We start from the raw sequence: 20376 nt of genomic DNA on the forward strand, positions 1-20376 counted from the left end.
GATAAAGACATGAGAAGGGGTTTTCAGGACTAGACATTAAGGAAAATGTTTCCAAGTGGTTTTAGACTATTATAGTAAGACTTAAGTGTGTAGTCTAATTTATCAAAAGATTAAATGAAAGACCCTTATGTTTTAAAAAATATGTAAGTAATATTCAACCTAATGAACATGGAACATCTATTCTGTCCGAATTATTTGATGGGTGGTTGCAGTGTTAAATTGTGAACGTTTTCTCATTGTTACAAAAATGGCAATTGGGTAACTAAAACTAGTGGTTTAAGACGAACTCAGGTATTCTTTCCTGACATTGTTTTCAGAATAAAGAATATTTTTCATAGTATTTTAAGATACACATTATTTGAAAGTAGGGTTTTCTTTAGCATTGACTTTTATAATTCCCATTCTAAAAATTCTTAAAATTTTCAAAAAGTTTGTATTTTTCAATGAAAGTTCTAAATACTATTTTTTACCTGTAAACAATCAGATTTTCTAAGTGAAGATTAAATTTACTGAGGATGGTCTATTTTAATATTGTATTGTTTTCTGTAATATGATCATTCAATTGAGAAATGATTATTTGAATTGTTTGTGGACCTCATACATACAATCCTCCTGTCAGCTTTAATATTTATGATCTTTCTTTATGTATAGTGCCATGAACTATCTTGAAGTAACTATTAAAATAATTGACATGGATTACAAAAAAATAAAAATAAAAAAAATAAAAATGAGATGGAATCTGGGGCACCTTGGTGGTCCAGTCGGTTGAGCATCTGACTTTGGTTCAGGTCATGATCTCACAGGTCATAAGTTTGAGCCTCGCATTGGGGCTCTGTGCTGACTGCTCAGAGCCTGGAGCCTGCTTCAAATTTTGTGTCTCCCCCTCTCTCTGCCCCTCCTCCTCTCATTCATTCATTCTCTCTCTTTCTCTCTTTCTCTCTCTCGCTCTCTCTCTCTCTCTTTCTCTCTTTCTCTCTCTCCTCCTGCCTCCATCTCCCCGCTTCTCTTTCTCAAAAAAAAATTATAAATGAAATGAAATCTTTTAACATTTCCCTGCTTAAAATATGTTGCCACAGACTTCCCATTGCCTGTAGAATAGACTCAAACTTCTTACCATGCTAGCAGGTCTGGCCTGATCTGGTCCAGCCTGCCTGCCTGTGCCTCCAAACATCCTGAGTCTTCACCTGACTCTGTCTCTTCTAGGCCACAGGCCTCTCTTCTGTTTTGTCATATACCAGGTTTTTTTTCTTGGGTTTTTTTTCCCCTTTCCCAGCCTTTATGTGGCTCCCTCTGCCTGGATTACCCTTCCCCGATCCTTGGCTCCGCTAACTCCTCACTTTCAGCTCTTACCTTGGAGAACACTTTAGAGGAAACTTCCCTGGTCTCCTGCTCTGTATTAGAGCCATCTTGCATTTTTCTTTCCTACCACTTAACACCATTTGTTATTAGTTACTTTGGTGTTTGTTTAGTATCTCCCATGCAAGCTCTGTGAGGGCAGAATCCATCCTATGTTTTGTTCATCACTGTACCCCCAGTGCCGGATAGTCCTGAGCCCATAGTAAGCACTCCAGTAAATACTGATTAGATTTGGTGAGTGAATGAGGGCCCTATCTTAATTTTCTTTCTTGAAAAACTTGCAGTTTTTACAGTCCTGGAATAAATGCGATTCATGCATTACAATTTAAGTAGCTGATTTCCTCTACTTCTGGTAGTCTTACATTTTTCAACCATTATTAAATACTTTGCCTCTGGGAGGTTGGGGCATTAAAACTGCAAGTTGGATCTCAAAGGTGTTTCTCCTCCCTGTGGCCGACATTCATCATGGTGACTCTGGTTAGCGCGGCCTGACCGATCCATCTGTTGTCGGACAGTGGTATGGCGCTGAGTGTTGAAATCGGGAAAACTGGTACTTGTTGCCTTAGGTTGGGCCTTTGTGGCAGAGTTTAGTAGCAGCCTTCTCCTTCAGACCTCATTTGGGAAGTGTCCCAATACCTGCTGTTTGCGTTGCAGCTGTGGGAAAGTCCACCTTTGTGAAGTTACTCACGGAAACTTACCCAGAGTGGCACATAGCTACAGAACCTGTAGCAACATGGCAGAATGTCCAGGCTGCTGGCACCCAAAAAGTAAGTTTTGAGTTGTGGTGGGTAGTTGGCAGGCATGGGTGAATAAACTAATTGTAATAATCTAATTTGCTCTGCGTCGGTGAAATAACCCAGTTTGAGTCTCTGTTTTAAAATACTTTAATTCCAGAAAGCAGACCACATGTGCCAGAGAGGATATGACTTGTTTGAATATGTTTAGTTTTGATTTTTGTGGTTTTTACATGTCTCCGTAAGTGACTGCCTCTGTTCTTTGTGGTTTCCCAAAGCATGTCCAGCCATCCTGGCCTTGTCATTCCTACCCTTAAGTATATTACTGAAGCTGATCATCAGGATTATTAATTGTTAATTATAAGTGATCTTAACTTATTTATGAAGTCTGAGAAATTAGAAGGGACTTGGCGAACATCTTGTCACACTCTGAGTCAATGCAGAAGTAATAGCTAACGTTTGTAAAGCACACTGCCACATACTATGCCAAGTGCTGTGCATTTATTTCACTTACGCCTTGTGGCATAGGACCTAGTGTCAGGTCTGCCGCTTTGTGACGGGCTGTGGGTTTGGTTACAACACCAGCCACGTGAGTCGGGAAGGACCAGGTTAGATGTAAACCTTAGAGGTAGCTGGAGGGCTGACCCCACCTTGCCCCAGTCTCCACACACTCCTCCCACGGCCACCAGGAACATTCACTGAGCAGCTTGTTCTGGTTTTTAACAGCTCTGATTGTTAGAAAGTTCTTGTATGAGCCACTTTGCATCCCTGTGACTCTGACTCATTGATTCAAGTTCTTCCTGGTAAGTGTTGTAACTTTTCCCCCATGAACAATGCTTCATATAGTTGAAGGTAATAATTTGTTTGCTCTTTCTCCTCTGTGAGTCTTCTTTCAAGCCAAATAACTTTTCCTCCAAACTGTTTCTCATTCTGAATTAACTTTGTCTAGGTGATAAGCTCTACTTCATTAGTTTGCTGCTTAGAATTTACTAAGAGTGGTACCCTAAATGATAAAGTATATCATAGAACTTGTTTTAGGTGCCATTTTTCTGTTATTCGAACTCAGAATTGTGTTACCTCTGTAGGCAGGCACTTCATACTTATTGTGGATATGTGTTTTTTAAATTGTCTTTTCGTGTAGATGTATGAGGGGGAGTATTTAACTTTCCACTTAGAAAATAAATTATGTATCTTTTTCTGAGTATGCCACAGGTCAGACCTGTTATGGGGATTTAAAAATATGTCCACAAATTGTTGGATGAGCTTTCCTTTAGGAGGTAGACCCTCACCTTGAGTGTGGCCTAGACTTGCTTCTGATGAGTAGAATGTGGGAGGAATAACAGTGGGACCTTCTAGGATAGGCCATGAAAGACCTTGTGTCTTCCACCTTGTTCTGCCTTGAACACTTTTGGCTCTGGGGATGCCAGCTGCCATTCATGAAGCAGCCTTGTCTGTGAAGAGGCCCATGAAACAAGGGATTGAGTCCTCGTGCCCACAGAGTGTGGGTGAGTCTTCTTAGACGTGGATCGATCCTTCAGCCCCAGCGAGGTCTTCAGATATCTGGCTTTCACCAACATCCTGATGGAAACTGTGAGAAACTCCAAGGCAGAACCAGCCAGCTAAGCTGTGCCCCAATTCCTTGCCTGTGGAAACTGAGATAATGAGCACTTTTTTGTTGTTGTTTAAGCTGCCAAACTTTGGCACAATTTGTTATGCAGCAGTAGATAGTTAATACTCAGGTAGTCCCGTTATCCAGAGGGAAATAGTTAACATTTTTGTTTTTTTAGATTTCTTTCTAAAGAGGAGAAAATGTATATACTTATATACACCTATGTTAATGTACAAAACATATATACGTTTCCTTTTTTTAAACAAAACTTGTAATTGTTACCTACATGGCTTTTGATATACAAGGTCTTCCTCTCATAGTAATTTTAATGGCTGCAGTATATTGCACAATATGATTTAATTAGTATACTTCATTTAATATATAATATTACATATATTAATTTATCTCTGTTGTCAGCAATGTTACAATGATGAATAGCCTTGTAGCTGTATCTTTCTTTCTTTTTAATAGCTAAATTTTGTGTACTTTTATGTTTTCTAAAGATAATCTAGTTGGAATTTTGATGTCCAAAAATTACACATCTTGTTGACACTTGTTATACTTTATAAAATTTTCCTACAGAAAAGTTGTACTGCTTTCCCCATACTTCTGGCAACACTGGGTATTACTGTTTTTTGTCCTTTCTAATATGAGGGACAAGAAAACGGTGTTACTTGGGGCACCTGGGTGGCTCAGTTGGTTAATGGTCCGGCTTTGGCTCAAGTCATGATCTCACAGTTCGTGGGTTCAAGCCCTGCATCGGGCTCTGTGCTGACAGCTAGCTCAGAGCCTGGAGCCTGCTTCAGATTCTGTGTCTGCCTCTCTCTGACCCTCCCCTGCTCATGCGTCTCTCTCTGTCTCTCAAAAATAAATAAAAAACATTTAAAAATTTTAAGAAATGTGTTACTTTGTGTTATATTTCTTTGATTACCAATGAATTCAACATCTTTTTTATGTTATCAGTCATTTATTACTATGCTTTAGTGAATTGCCTATTTAGACCTCTTGCTTTTCTTTTTCCTGCTGAGATCTTTACCTTTTTGTAATGGCTTCATGAGAACTCACTGTATGTTAAGTATCTTAACTCTGTCCTATATTGCTGGTAGTTTCCCCAGTTTGTCATTTTTCTTTTATCTTTATATATGATGTGTTTTGCAATATAATGCTTTTAAGTTTTTATGTAGTAAAATCTTTTTGTAATGACTGCCTTTGATGTTAACGTTTAAAAAGACCTCAATCCAAGATTGTAAAAATCTGTGCCTACATTTCTATCTCTTCCTTTAATGGTTTTATTTTGCTCTCTTGTGACTTTAAAAGTTAGAGGAGGCTAATTTTCCCCAAGTTGTTATTTACTATTCATGGTAGTATTCTTATTTAATTTATTCCTGAGTGGTTATATATTTTCTTAATATTGTGACTACGATCGTTTTCCCATCATCTTTTTCAAACTAATTATTACAGTTTTGAAGGCAAGCAATTAATTGTTGTATTTCTCTCATGTCACCTGATTTTCATAACATTATTGTTATTGTTTTGCTTTATCTGAGGTTTTAGAAAATAATAAGTTTTCTCTAAACACTGATCATTTGAAAGAGTTCAGAGTTCTCCAATATCCATACTTTTGTTTCCTTGTTTTCCTTTATTGGGTAGAAGTTCCTGAACAAAATTAACTGTAACAGCACTGATGGCAGTCAGCCTTGTCTTGTTCCGTCTTTAATGAAACTACATCCAGTGCATCAGTGTTCAGTTCTATGGTTGTTAATCGTTTCTGTAGATCATGTGGAAAAAGTGCTCTTATAATTACTAGGATAGTAACATTTTCCTCAGGATCACATGTTGAATTTTCATCAAAAGCCCTTTTAGTACCTAGCGAGAGAACCATGGGCTTTTTCTTTTAATCTCTTAGTAGTAGTCAGTAGATTTGATAGTGGTGCCATCTGTACATTCTAGAATGAACCCTTTTGATCGTGGTACACTGTCCCATTAATTTGCTAGTAAGTTGTTTGAAATTTTGCACGTATATTTATATATTCAATTGGTATTGCTATTTTTTGACAGGTTTTATCAGGGTTATGAATGAATTGAGACGTTTTATACTGTTTTAGTGTAGGAATTATCTATTCTTTGAAGGTACAATAGAAATCATTTTTTAAATAATATGGATTCAGTGCTGTTTGGGGGAAAGAGTTATTGGACAACTGTTTCTTCCTCAATTATTCAAAGTTGGTGGGCTTTTTTTTTTATTACTTTCTTGAATCAATTTTGATAATTTTCTTTTCTTAGAAAATTGCCCTTTTATTGAGATTTTCAAATTTAATAGTGTAAAATTAGTACATAATTTTTTTCATACTTTAAACTCTTTTATTCAGAATTAATGTGCTTTTCATCTGATGTTGCTTATTTGTGTGAATATTTTGGGAAGGATAGATTTAAAAGATGATTGCTCTTTTTTAAAGACCTAGTTAATGGATTTTATTAAGTCTGTGGGGACTTGATTTCTAATTCTTTAATAATTTTTTACTTTAAATTTAATCATTTCTTTCTAAGAATTTCTTTGTATTTTTAAAGATCTTTAGGTTGAATGATTAATTTATGTATTTGTCCTTTTTTACTACCTTAATAATAAAAGCATTTGCAACTGGAAATTTTCTTCATGGGATAAGCTTTGGTCTTGTCTTTTAGAGTTTGACATATAAGATTTTAACTGAAATTTCTAAAAAGTCTGTATGTATAGTTTTGACTTATTCTTTGCCCTAGAATTATTTTAAAAATATTTTACATTTTCTGAATAGATTTTGTGTATGCATTATTTTTTTACTCTATTTTGTTACGGTCAGACAACATGGCTTCTACAGTTTCTAGTTGGGGGAATTTATTGAGGTTTTCTTCATGGCTTATGTATGACCAGTTTTGGTAAATGTGCCGTGGACTTTTAAGAACAATATGTATTGTCTACAGCCATACCACCCTGAACGCCCCCGATCACGTCTGATCTCGGAGGCTAAGCAGGGTCGGGCCTGGTTAGTACTTGGATGGAAGAACAATATGTATTATCTCTACGTTATACAGTTTGATGTGACATATATTATAAATTCTAAAATGCTATTGATCGTAATACACATAATCAATTTAATAATACTTCTAAGGAATAATTAAAATACCCGTAAAGTGTAACTTAAACATTGTAAGATGTACCTCAATTTCAGATACGTGAAAATAATAGTGGTTTAATAATTAATGATTTAAAATAAGCCCTCATTTTGGGAGTCTGCTTTTTATATCAAATTCTGAGAGAAGTGTTTTAAAGTTTTGTGCTTTTATTGGGTTTTGTCCATTTCTTCTTGTATTTTTAATTGGTTCCGCTCTTATATTTATAGATTTCAGGGCTTTATTATTCTATGTAAAAAAGTTCATGATTCCTTTGTGTAGTCTTTATTGGTTTACTAGTATAAAAACCCCTCTTATAACATTTAATAGTTTTTTTTAAATACAGTTTTGCCACATCTGCTTTCTTTCATTTGCATCTACTTGATGGATTTTGCTGTCCCTTTGATCTCAACCAATCCATGTCATGTTGTTTTAGGTATTTTTTTTACAAATAGTATTTTTAGTTTTTACCCAGTGTTAGAGTTTGCCTTTCCTGGGAATTTTTCTCTTTTAGTATAATTATGTTTTTAACTTATTTCTATCACCTTATTTTATGCTTTCATCTCTATTTTTTCCTTTTTGCTATATTTAATATTCTTTCATTTTACTCCCTTTTATTCATATGGGAAACTTACCTTTTTTATCCTAACAGTGGAAACATTTAAATTAAAAATCTACACGTGCTGCTGAGCCTGGGTGACTTAGTCGGTAAGCATCCCACTGCAGCTCCAGTCATGATCTGATGGCTTATAAGTTCAAGCCCTGTATCGGGCTCTCTCTGCCCCCCCCCCCCATATATAAACATTAAAATGTACATGTTTAAACCTATATTTCAATGTTAGTCAAGTCTCCGTGAAAGGAGAAAACAAACCAAAACAAAATTTTCCTACTTTTTTATTACCTTCTTCTCCAGATATATTGAAATTATCTGAAATTTTGTAGATCTTGGATGCTTTTACATTGTGAAATTTCCCTTTTAACAACAGAAACTTGGCACTCAGTTTCATAGCCATTTAAATTGATAGTTCCTTAGTTATATATCACCCTGTTCTACCGGTTGATCACTGACCACTGTTTACTCATTACCACATCTTTCTATTTCTTAATTTTTCAGTTGGTTGAAATATATTTTAGAGATTGTTTTTCAGAAGGGGTATGTGGGAGGTATAATTTCTGAGTGTTTATCTAAAAATGTCTTTTTGTTTCTTGCTCTGGAATATAAAAGGTAGTTTCTGTTGTAGAGAAGTATGTTATATGGTTCTGATCCTTTTTTAAAATAAGTAATTTGTGTGATTCCCCCTCATTAGGTTTGTGGGGGTTTTGTTGTTTTTGTTTTTAATGAATTGTCAACATTTTGGCCGGATAGGTCCAATTGGGAGTTTGTGTGTGTGTGTGTGTTTATGTTTATGAAAGCTATATATGTAAATATATATGAAATCTCTTCTGGTACTCAGTAAATTTCTCTGGTGGAAAGTCTCATGTCTCAGAGCTTTTCTTTAATTTTTTAGTTTTAGCTTTTTTATCCAATCAGTTCCTTGTTACTATGACTTCTAGGTTTTCCATGGTTTAAGCTGTTAATACATGTTTCTATTAGACAGTGATTCTCAGTGACAGGAAGTCTGACAAGAGGGAGACACACACCTTATGAGTAGGGGTCTTCTCTGCTCATCTCTTTGTTGGGGGGTGGCTTTTCCCCTCTCTGTGTTGGACTCTTGTCTCCTAAGAAGGAAAATTGTTTTTCTTCCTTCTAGCCTGCATGTCTTCGTTTCTGTCATAATTTTCTGGGTTGTTTGGTTTTTTTTCTTTTAGTTTAAGGACAGTTTCTTGAGCTGATTCACTGATTAGGCTTACTGCAGAAACTTACTATCTTCTTTGAGTGCTTTGTTCTGGCAATTTCGTTTTTCTCCTCTAAGAATTTTCTTTTCCTTTTGTTCCTTTTATTTATTTTTTTTAATGACAGCCTGTTCTTTTCAATGTGGCAATCCCTTAACTCTTATTGAGATTTTTCTCTTTTATTTTGTTTCTCACAACAGCTCTATCTCCTAAGGGGCTGCTTGTCCTGAGCGCACACATTAGTTTTCTCCTTTTGAATTGCTCAGTACTTCTATATCCAGTTATTATCTCTCTCTCTGTTTATATATTTGAAGGGATGTCTGCATTTGTTCTGTAGCTGAGATGGGTTCTTTCAGAAATTGTGTAGCCCTGTACAGTTTCTTTGTTCTGGAACGGCCTCCCTTTGGTAGCCCAAAGCCTGCTGGTGGAATAGCTCCCATCTGGTCCAGAGTACGTCCGTACGCACAGCAGCTCACTCCGTTCCGCCGGCTTCCGTGCAGCCTCCTAACTGTGCCACACCCCAAGGGTTCCCTCCAGTTTCTAGTGACACCCTCAGAGATGCAAGTGGGTTCTAATTCAGCCCTCTGCCTCTACTTCCAGCTCATAACCAGGAGCCGTTTGTGAGCCTGCTATGTGTTTGCGGCTTGGAGGATTCCAAGGAGGGAAAACATGTTGTGATCCATTCTACTCTACCTGAGTTGTTCCTGGATAAGCCTTTCAAAGGGCTGGGATCTTCCTTAGCCAAACTGGACCATTAATGGTTGACTAACCTTTTACCCTTCCTGTATCTTTCTCTCCACCCAAATGCTCTCTTAATCCCCATTTCCATCTGTGGACATTCCATATATTATTTACTTCCAAGCTTGTCTTTCTATAGAGAAACATTAGACAGCAGTTAGAGGAAGCCTGATCTGCACTCACTCACCTTGAGACCTTGGACAAATAAGTTACTTAACCATTCTGAGTGGACTTGCCTTTCAGGAAAATGAGCATAACAATAGTGCCCTCTTCATGAAACTATTTTGAAGATTAAATGAGATAACAACGTAGTGAACACTGAAAATAAATCTTAGTTTTGTTTTCCATACCCTGATGGCATGGAGGCCAGGTAGTGCCTCGTCCATGCAGGCCTTCCGGTTATGGTGGTTGAGTGAATGCAGAGCCCAAGTGCTTTGCACACAACTCAGTTTGTGCTGTCAGTGGCAGAGCCCAAGAAAGAATCAGGGCTCTTGAGTATCTGTTCCCATGTTCCCACCTGCACATGCCGAGTAAGTGGGTCTTCAGTTATGTTTCATAACGTCTCTAGAACGGAGGAGGAAGGTTTTGCTTGGTTGTTTTAATCCCTTCTAGGAGAGACAGAGAATTCTGTTTGGCTGGTTCCCTGGATTTTCAAATAATCCGCCGCTTCCTTGTCTGGGTTGAAGTGTTAGAAAGAAATAGCCAGGGTTGGAAGCTCAAGAGAGAGGCCACATAGTGTTTCTGTGGAAAGATTTGGTTCCAAGTAGTTGGCGGTGAACTCCTCGCCAGACAGACTCCACAGAACGGTCGGTGAATGTGCTCGTGCTGCGTGTGGTTCTGCTCTTCTCTGGTGTGCTGAGGGCGGCATGTCCTCTCCCTCTCAGACTCTCTCCTAATCAGGTAGGGAAATCTCTTCCGTGATTATGTGGCTTCGAATAAACGGGGGGCTATGACTTTCTCTTTTGGAAGGAAACTTTTGTAATTGCTTCCCTCATTGATTTTTAAACCATGGGGGTGGGGAGCAAACACCATGAAGTAAACATACTTTCTAGGAAATTCTCTTCTGTAACTTCCCTCCAGGCCTACACTGCCCAGAGGGTTGGAAACTTGCTGGATATGATGTACCAGGAACCGGCACGATGGTCCTACACATTCCAGACGTGTTCTTTTATGAGCCGCCTGAAAGTACTACTGGAGCCCTTTCCCGAGAAACAATCACGACCCGAGAAGGCGGTCCAGATCTTTGAGAGGTCCGTGTACAGTGACAGGTAAGCCCCCGAGCCCTTGCTGGGCACCAGCACCGTGCTCAGCACCGCATGGTTTCCCTCCTCGCTCAGACCCTGCTCCACTGTGGTTTTTGAAAATTGTACTTTGCAAGATACGTTTTCCTTTTTTTTCCCCAAAAAATTTTTTAAGTTTATTTATTTTGAGAGAGAACAAGCACAGCAGTAGAGAGAGAGACAGAAAGAATCCCAAGCAGGCTTCATGGCCAGCACGGAGCCCAGCACGAGGCTCAGTCTCACAATGGTAAGATCATGACCTGACCCCACATCGAGAGTCGCTTGCTCAGCTGACTGAGCCACTCAGGCTCCCTTAAAAATGCTACATTTCTGCATTTCTACATGCCCGTTTACTACTGAATGTCCAGTTAGTACCGTTCAAAATGTTAATGAAAGTTTTGTTGTATGGTTACCCATTTACTTCCAAATTAGACAAACAAGTTCTACTTCTTAGTGTTCCATAAAGCCTCCTATAGGGGAAAACTATGAGTACACTCGTAAATGTCATGTATTTTTTTTAATATCTCAAAACAATGCAAGATATGGGCTACATATTCCTTCTCTACCCCAAGAGAGAGCCTACCAAGGGGTACCTGGGTGGATCAGTCAACTGAACGTCGTCCAACTTCAGCTCAGGTCATTATCTCATGATTCATGGGTTTGAGTCCCGTGTTGGGCTCTGTACTGACAGCTCAGAGCCTGGAACTTGCTTAAGATTCTGTGTCTGTCTGTCTGTCTGTCTGTCTGTCTCTCTCTCTCTCTCTCTCTCTCTCTCTGCCCCTCCTCTGTTTGCATTCTCTTGCTCTCTCAAAAATAAACATTAAAATTAAAAAAAAAGAGAGAGCCTACCCTTTATAAAAGCTAAATATGAATTACAGGTAGTTGGGCTGTAGATTTTGGTTCTTTTCAGTTATTGGGTATACTACTACATATTTTTCTCTCCCCTTTCCCAAGCCATGCCTCTTGGTCTAGGAAGATGAATTACACAGAACACCCCTAGTTGCTTAGAAACGTATTCACCATGGGTTTTTTGATTTCTAGCTCTTTAGTGACCCCTCAGAAAAGAGAAATACTTTGTTTAGAAGCTCTAAGATCTTAACATTTACTTGTAAAGGAGGACATGAGAATTGATTTTGCTACAGGCAGCTATACATTCTAGATGTTTTCTTCAGAGAGGGCATTTTAGGATAGAAAGGATTAATTCATTATACATTCTAATCCTGATGGTAGCTTAGGCCTTTTCCCTTTTTTTAATTTTCGATTTTAGAGAGCGTGTGCTAGCAGGGGAGAGGGAGAGAAAGGGAGAATCTTAAGCAAGCTCTGTGATCAGTGTGAAGCCTGACATAGGAGTTGATCCCACGACCCTGGGATTATGACCTGAGCTTAAATTAAGAGTCAAATGGACACTCAACCAGCTGGGCCACCCAGGCACCCCCAGACCCTTTCCCGTATTTAAAGAACTCATTCATTTGAGGCATCTGGGTGGCTCAGTAGTTTGGGCATCCAACTCTTGGTTTCAGCTCAGGTCATGATCTCATAGTTCGTGGGTTCAAGTCCCACATCAGAGCCTGCTTGGGACTCTCTCTCTCTCTCCCTCTCTCTGCCCTTCCCCTGCTCACATGCATGCTCTTTCTGTCTCTCAAAATACATTAACATTTTGAAAAAAATCATTTATTTGCTCAGCACAGACTTTTTTCCAGATTTTAATTTCTAAATTGTGAAGAAGGTGAAAATATTTTTCAGAAATTGAGTTACAAAAGCCATCTTTTTGTTGCCTTCAGCAAGACCATTCCAGACTAGGAGAGTAGACTTCTGGAGCTCCCAGATTAATTTCTTTACAGCCTAACGAAGAAGTGGGTATAGTAACAACTACGATGTCTTGAATACTATGCCCCAGTCACTCCTCCAAGCACCTTGTACTTATAGTCATAACAACAATTCGGAGTTGGGTTCTGCCATTACCTCTTTGTATAGGGGAAGAAATGGGCTCTCGGAGTTTGATGACTTGCCCGTGGTAACACAGCTTACGAATTTTGGGGCCAGGCTCACACTCAGGAATGTGACACTGCAGCCCGTTCTCTTAATCGCAGCGCTTACGGCCTTATGGTGTGTACTTCCCTGGGCCGTTTGTACACAAGGATTCTGAATTTCATTTTCCCAGAAGTGGCCAGTTGCTAAGGGTTGCTTTAGAAACTGGTGCTCACTGTTTAGGATGTAAATTGTGTTTTGTATCAAGATGCCTGAGGTTTGAAAGCAGAACTGACCCTTCTGAAGCAGTGGGTTTCTTGTTAGCTCTGATTTCCTATTTACCAGATGTTCCTTTCGTTGTGGAAGTAAGCAAGGAGCAAGCTGGCTTGATTCTTAGATTTAGCTTTCTTGTACCTGGATTAGAAGCTCAGCAGCAGAGGAAGTGAGGAACGAAGAGCCCGTGCGTGTTGGGGGTGGGTCTGCTCTCTCGGTAAGACTGCAGTTAGTAAGACCTGCATTTCCTGGTGCATAGTTGACACCACTTCAGTGTGTTTCCTTCTCCGCTCGTTAGCTATATGAGAGGTGCTCTGCAGCCTGGAGACTCAGAAGCCCTCACAAGCCCTAGATTCGTGTTTTTTTTTTTTTTTTTTGGTTTGGAGACTTGCTACGATAATAAAGAAATCTCAGACGTTTGAGTTTTCATGCCTCATGTGCTATATGTGCTAACTGGTTTCCAGAAGGGAAAATGGCTGGCAACCAGTGATATTCTTTCCCTGTGCCCCTTTTCTCCCAGTGGATCAATCCTGTCGGAGAGCTGTGATTTTGGCTTTAAAGTCTAGATGCTGTTTCCCATCTTACTGTTGGACAAGGAAGGAGATCTAGGTTAAGAATTCAGATTTCTTAAAGATTGATGAAGAGCTAGCTAGAAAGGTTAAGTGGTTTGAACAGACGTGGAACAAGTTGGTTATTGATTTTTCTGCTTCTCTCCCTTTTGCCTTTCATTCCCTTTCCCATTCTTCTCCCCTCCCCCAATCCCACTTACATTTCCTACCAGGTATATCTTTGCAAAGAATCTTTTTGAAAACGGTTCCCTCAGTGACATCGAATGGCATATCTATCAGGACTGGCATTCTTTTCTCCTGCAGGAATTTGCCCCCCGTGTCAGATTACATGGCTTCATCTACCTCCAGGCTACCCCCCAGGTAATGCAGAACTTCAAGCCATATGAAACCTTTAGGTGACGTTCTCCAACCCCGGGAGAAATTACGTTGTGGGTATTATCAGGAGCATGGAGTGTAGAGGGTAAATACCCTCCCATTCTGGCATCGAGCACCCCCTTTTCCACAGGCCTTCTGCAGTAGAGGGCTAAAGCAAGTGACTGATAGAAAGGGACTCTCTCGAGATGGGAGCAGCATAGGCAAAACTGGGCATTGTCTTTATCACCCAGGGTGTGCAGATTGACTCCTCTAACTGGGTCACCTGTACTCTGTTGCCTCAGCTTTTCCTTTCCTCCAGCTGGGTCATCCATCAGAGTCTGGGATGGTCTTGATGGTTTCCTGGATTGGATGCTGGGAGGCAGTGGAGAGTTTCTTCACCTCACCCTGCTACTACCATAATTTATAGCTGCCTTTTGAACCTTGAGGATGCCACTGGTGAGTCCAGATGGACTACCGAAGTTACATTTCATGACTCTGACTTGGGCCCTGGAGCCAGCCTAGCATGCAATAGGGTGATGTCATAGAAGGAGCAATGGGAAGGAGACTGACAGTGACCTGGACAGCGCATGGACACCTTTCCCCTGGAAGGGTCCTTGTCCATCAAATCCAGTGGTTCAGACCAGTGGTCTCCAAGGGCTCATCTGGAGTGGAGGTATTTTTTGAGAGGTGTGTTGCTCTCAACTTTTGAGACATATGTAATGTATAGTTGGATGCCAGATATATACTGCATAACCTTGGGAGGAAAGCTCCCTTCTGACTAGCGGCCATGCTTTTAGAGATGGGACTGAGCCTGTGGACAGGAGCAGGCCCGAGAGCAGACTGAGCAGGGTCAGAAGATAGGCGTGGGGCCCATCGCACAGGCTTGCGCGAGCTGGAGAAAAGGCCAGCAAGAGAGTCTTCCTCACTCGTGTGTGCCCTTGGAATGACCGTGAGAAGTGATTGACGGCGGTGGTGGTGGGACGGCTGGTACACCTTCATGGGGAGACTAACCAAGGTCTGTGAGCAGGGGTGGGGAGGGAGGTTATTGAAAGCAAAGAAGGAGGGGCTTTGAAGGATTCTTGAACTTAATGGTAGAAAAAACAGAAAAGCTTTAAGACTGGCTATGGATTTTGATGGTCTTTTGATGGTTTTAGAGCCAGAGACCCAGGACTGTTGATATCATTCCCCAAATCACCCCTAAGCCCTCCTGTGAGATTCAGAGGTGGCGATACCCAAGGGAAGAGAACAGAAGTGAACACATCCGTGTGTGAAAAGCCATGCCAGGGCCCAATGCTCTTGTACAAAGCCCTGGGAAATACTGAGTTTAGAGCATGTGAAACAGACCTAAGTAAGGCGTTTTGCTCCTTTCTACTTGCTCTTTCCTAAATTCTAAAAAGCAAGCAAGCCAACCTCAAAAAACAGTCAAAAGAGAAATATCTGTGCCTCAGTCTCCCCACCTAGCCCCATGGAATCAGGAAGAGAGTGCAGCCAGCCAGGCCCTGCCAGGATGTCGGCAGCATGGAGATAGTGTGCCGGAAATCCTGGTTCACATGACACCTGAATTTGGGCTTGGGAAGCAGAGTGGCCAGACCCGGTAGAGGTCACAGCCCAGTTATCCAAGCAGCCTCTCTTCCTGGGTAGTTGGTGGAGGAGACAGATCAGCAAGAGGGTCCGCCCTTGCTGTTTGCAGCTACACTGCCTTTCTTATTCACATTCAGGTGTGTCCTCCCCGTGAGGACTGATATCAAGAGACACGGGTCTAAAACACTGCTTGCATAGGACTTTTTATAAAAAGAATTTGTTAAGGGTCACCTGGGTGCCTCAGTCGATTAAACGTCTGACACTTGGTCTCAGCTCAATTCTTGATTCATGAGTTCAAGGCCTGCATTGGGCTCCGTGCTGGGTGTGAACCCTACTTAAAAATTGCTGTAACCATACCAGTGAAACAAGAATTTTGCCAAATGTTCAAAGTAGGAGTTAACCTATTAATCATGCTTCTTGGAATTTGTTCCATAAATATGCTCCCAAATGGGCACAATAGCTCATGTGCCAGACAGTAGTGTTTGTAATAGCAGATTATTGGAAACAACACAAGTGGTCATCAGTAGGGATCAGTTGAATGTATTGTGCTCTATCCATACATTGGAAAACTCTAAAGACATAACAAAGATGGGAAAACACTATACTGATATAACAGTCTCCAAGACACTGTTTTTTTTTAAAAAAATTTTATAGTTTATTTTTGAGACAGAGAGACAGAGCATGAGTGGGGGAGGGGCAGAGAAAGAAGGAGACACAGAATCTGGAACAGGCTCCAGGCTCTGAGCTGTCAGCACAGAACCGGACGCAGGGCTCAAACCCACGAACTGTGAGATCATGACCTGAGCCGAAGTCAGACGCTTAACCAACTGAGCCACCCAGGCGCCCCTCCAAGATATTGTTAAGTGAAGAAAAGCCAGCACAGAGGATGTAGTGGGACACCTTTTACAAGTATGGTGTTTTTTTTTTAAAGGTGGTGGTAAGAATGTGTATATGCATAAAACATTTCTGAAAGTATACAAAATTAACAGTGGGTTGCTGGTGGTATCCAGAACTAGGCAGCCAGAAGTCAGGGGTGTAAAGCTGTGTGATGGGGAAGGGAGGAGAACAAGGGGAAATGTCTGGAAGCCATCAGTGCAAGGGTGAGGTGTAGAGGCAGAAAGAGGAAGAAGAAAGCAGGTTCATGGTGAAGGAAAGTAGAAATGGAGAAGATGAAAGGAGGAGGAAAGGTTAACGGAGCCAGGGAGACTGGGGCAGAAATGCACACAGCAGACGCGGGCAGGCAACAGATATTTCACTGACCACCGGCTGTGCCGGCCCAGCGCTCGCCCCGAACGAGACGGACTCGGACTCCCAGCTACTGTGCTCTCGGAGCTCCCGTGCACACCTCCCTCCGTTGTCTGAGACAGCTGACATGCCACCAGCGGGCTCTGTTTCCCCAGGGCCTGGCGCAGCGCCGGCTCTCCGAGCTGGCACCAGAAGTAAAGGGGGAGCCCCTGCCTCCTCCAGGGAACCCCTCTACGAGTGCCGTGGCACAGCTGCTCCCTCCCGTATCTGAACTGCTGCACTGAGGAAAGATCCGAACCTCGCAGTTTAGCACTTGATTCACTGTTTTGCATGTTGTTTTACTTATTATCAGAGTAAATTATAAAATCCCAAGGACGAGGACTTCATCTAAGTCCGGGATGATAATTAATTAGGGGAAGAGATTGGTGAGAAGGAATAAGTGCTAGAAGTATTAACATTTCATATCTGCCTTCGTTAATCAATTTGAGAAGTTTGACATAAGCTCATAAATGAAATTTGTTTACATGAATTCGTCTCCTTACAGGAGAGGTGGGGTGAGAGGGAAACAGCAAGGACTCTCTGCGTCTTTGGAAATATTGTGAGCTTCATTTAGGGCTAAAGTTTACATTTGGGATAAAGCTTTTTAAGTGTTTGGAAAAGGGTAGTCCTAGATCAGTGGGTTGCTCCACCTGCTCTTCCCAGGACAGATGACATTGAATCCTGAAATGTTTGCCAGGTGGAGAGAGGAAGGAAAGCAATCAGGCAAAACAAACATTTGGAGCAAAAGTCTCAAGGTGGTAAAGAGCGTGGCCTGCCGTGCAGGTCCGATCTGGCTAGCGCACCGAGTCCAGGGAGGTGCTGAGGATGAGGGTGCAGGGCTAGGAGGGACGGCCAGGACCGGGGATGGCTCCTGTGACGAGTGAAGGAGAGGAGGACATTCTCTGAGCCAGTGTGTGTCAGGCTTTTCTACCAGGTGAAGGCAGAATGGAATCATGCACTCTTTCGGAAGAGGGAGGGAAGGAGAGTTAGCCTTAAGCCTCACTTTTTTTTTTTACTTCATTGTTTTATATTTGACCTATGCAGAGTTTGCATTCTGCTCCAGTGTCAGTGAGTGAAAGGATATGAAAGGCGTGTTTCAGATTTTCCGCTTCGTAAATATGATGCTCCTCATGCTTCCTTGGACCTGGGGCTCTATGGCTGTAAGCAGCACGGAGCCCGGGGAGTGTTCGCAGCAAGGAGGGCGCCACCACTCCCCTGCAGCACCCAGGAAGGCTGGGGGGAGGAGGTCTCCCTGGGAGGAGAGAGCCACTTTGGCCAGGAACTTGACACACCTGACCTCGGTGAGTCCTCACAACTCCTAGTGGGGGGATGGAGGAGAGGAAAGGGAAGCCCACAGAGATTGCACCAGCAGTACAAGGCGAAGACAGGCCTGAATCATGGATTGTCTGACTTTAAGGCCTGTGCTATTCCCATGCACCTCACAGCTTCCAGAAAGCAGAGAGCCGGAAGGCTCTTGCCACCATCCAGGTGAGAGGTGGTAAGGACCTGGCCAGAGCAGAGATGAGAGAGATTAAAGAGAATTTAGGGATTTCCTAGGTAGGATTAGGAGGAGGAAAGAGAAGGTGTTTGAAGTTTGCCCTTAACCTGTGATTGAATAAGACGACCAGACAGTAGAAGGAAAGTCGTGGCTTATTGTTCTCAGGATGGACATGAGTTGAGTCCCAAAGCCCCTGAGGACTGCATCCTCACAGCCAGGAGAACACAGGAGCTCAGCGGGGCCTGGGGATTGTCTTTTAGGTGTGCTGGAAGAGACTACACCAAAGGGCCAGGGAAGAGGAGAAAGGAATTGAGCTGGCGTATCTGGAGCAGCTTCACGGTCAGCACGAGGCCTGGCTTATTCACAAGACAACCAGGTAAGCGGAGAAGGGGGCAGCACCGCACGCCACCCGCCTCCCTACAGCCGGTTGCCCAAACATGAGCTCAGCACGCAGCCCCGTAAGAAGGTCCAGAATGTACCGCGTGGTTGGAAATGCCAAGCATCATCCAACTCGGAAACTTAATGTAATCTGTGTATTCTAAGAGAGTTTTTATTAGATTCTGTTTCTCCAGCTTTTTTGTTTTTTAACATTACCCTAGATTGAACATTGTGATTGATGATGGTGATATAGTTAGCTCAGGGTGAAGGGCTGAAAAGTTTTAGAGAAATTGTCCTTATTAAGTTGACCGTCCTAGTCTTGGCCTTTCCTCCTTTCAGGCCTGGTATGCTGTCCACTTAAAATGTGTGGGGCTCTGACCTTCCGTATCCATCTCAACACTAAAGAGAAATTTCAGCCTGCCTTTTTCTGGCCAACTTTATTAAACTCTTTTTCAAATTGCTATTTACATCCACTTCATTGAGAAGCCATGTGACTCTAGATCTCTTCTATGGATTATTAAGACTTGGTGAGTACGTGAAGGTTGGTTCAGCTTTCTTTTTTCTGTCCCCTAACACGTTCATGTTTCTTATAGGCTCCACTCTGAGGCTCTGCTGAACGTTCCAGTGCTGGTATTGGATGTCAATGATGATTTTTCTGAAGAAGAAACCAAACAAGAAGAACTCCTAAAAAAGGTGGGGAGGACCTTAACTCCTGCTGTTCCATGATTTTCCTTTATTACACTTTTTCCTTTGCTTCAGACTTCAGTATAATGGTCTTATGCTTTGTGCTTCAAATTGCATTTCACACTCCAAAGCCTGCGGGACCTTGTACTTGTCACAAATATAATCCCTATTCTCTAAAGTATTTTGGGCTAATAATTGTTAAATAATTGACTTCCCAGCTAACTTCCTTCTCAAAGGTATTTTAGAACTAGGGGAATGCAATTTCTGGATTCTGTTCCCAGCTCTGCCACTTGATACTGTATGACCCTGCGCAGGTCCCATTTCCTCCCCGTGTCTATTTTCCCTTCCTCGCAGAGCCTCGTGGGCTCAGCAGCATACGTGGTGTGGGTGGACTGTTGTAGAGTGCTAAAAATGTGAAGTTTAACTTATGGTCGTTCTCTTTCCCACAGGTAAACAGCTTTGTAAATAATCTGTAACCAATACTGAGACATTCTGGCTGTGATCCAGGCAGTCTGACTCTCTAAAGCTGGAAAAGTCCCAAGTCGTGCACCTTCCCATCGCCTTTTACCCCTAGCGTGCTCTGACACTCAGGTGCATGGTTTGGGTTAGCCTGCAACTTTGTAGTCTTTTATATCTTATAGACTTCTAAAATAAAGTGGAAGTTTTGCTTATTCTGCTAATCCAGTTGTTGGTTTATTTCCATGCGTATCTCTGGGTGCCCACGCTGAATATCCCTCTAGAAGAGCCATTCACATCTGAGAACAGCCATAGCTTTTCTTGAATCCTTCACCACTGAGACTTCCCTGTGCGCTCACTTGTTCCCTCTGATGCACCCAGGCTGGGATTGTTCCCAGGACTCCCCACCAGGCCCTGCCCTGGGCATGAAGGAGGGCAGGACAGGGGTTCGGGAGAGGGTGGACACTCGGTGTGGGCCCCCAGCACTAGGGAGTGGAACCCCAACTCCAGGATGCTCCTGTCTCTCTTCCCACCCAGCACTTTTGCTCGGGGGCATGGGGCGCTGCAACCTCTGTGCTAGAGCTGAAGAACCTGCGCCAAAGGAAGATGGAGGAAGGGAGAAAGCAAATCAGGA

General features: G+C 42.0%; 1 protein-coding gene across 4 annotated transcripts in view; it reads left to right on the plus strand.

Moving 5' to 3' along the window:
- Positions 1-19966, plus strand: part of DGUOK (deoxyguanosine kinase) — a 31711-nt gene extending 11745 nt beyond the window's left edge. For 2 of the 4 annotated variants that reach the window (XM_029937616.1, XM_029937614.1), the window contains exons 2-6: positions 10498-10685; positions 13720-13867; positions 18485-18600; positions 19196-19295; positions 19736-19966. In XM_029937616.1, the coding sequence (XP_029793476.1) occupies positions 10534-10685; positions 13720-13867; positions 18485-18600; positions 19196-19295; positions 19736-19762 (543 nt within the window). In that variant the 5' untranslated portion in view covers positions 10498-10533 and the 3' untranslated portion in view covers positions 19763-19966. Of the gene's footprint in view, positions 1-2010; positions 2124-2816; positions 2894-10497; positions 10686-13719; positions 13868-18484; positions 18601-19195; positions 19296-19735 lie in introns of those variants that run through there. The other 2 variants (XM_029937615.1, XM_029937613.1) reach the window with 2 other exon arrangements.
- The last annotated feature ends 410 nt before the right edge of the window (positions 19967-20376 follow it).

The sequence above is a fragment of the Suricata suricatta genome, chromosome 4, assembly GCF_006229205.1.
Source record: "Suricata suricatta isolate VVHF042 chromosome 4, meerkat_22Aug2017_6uvM2_HiC, whole genome shotgun sequence".
Lineage (NCBI taxonomy): Eukaryota > Metazoa > Chordata > Mammalia > Carnivora > Herpestidae > Suricata > Suricata suricatta.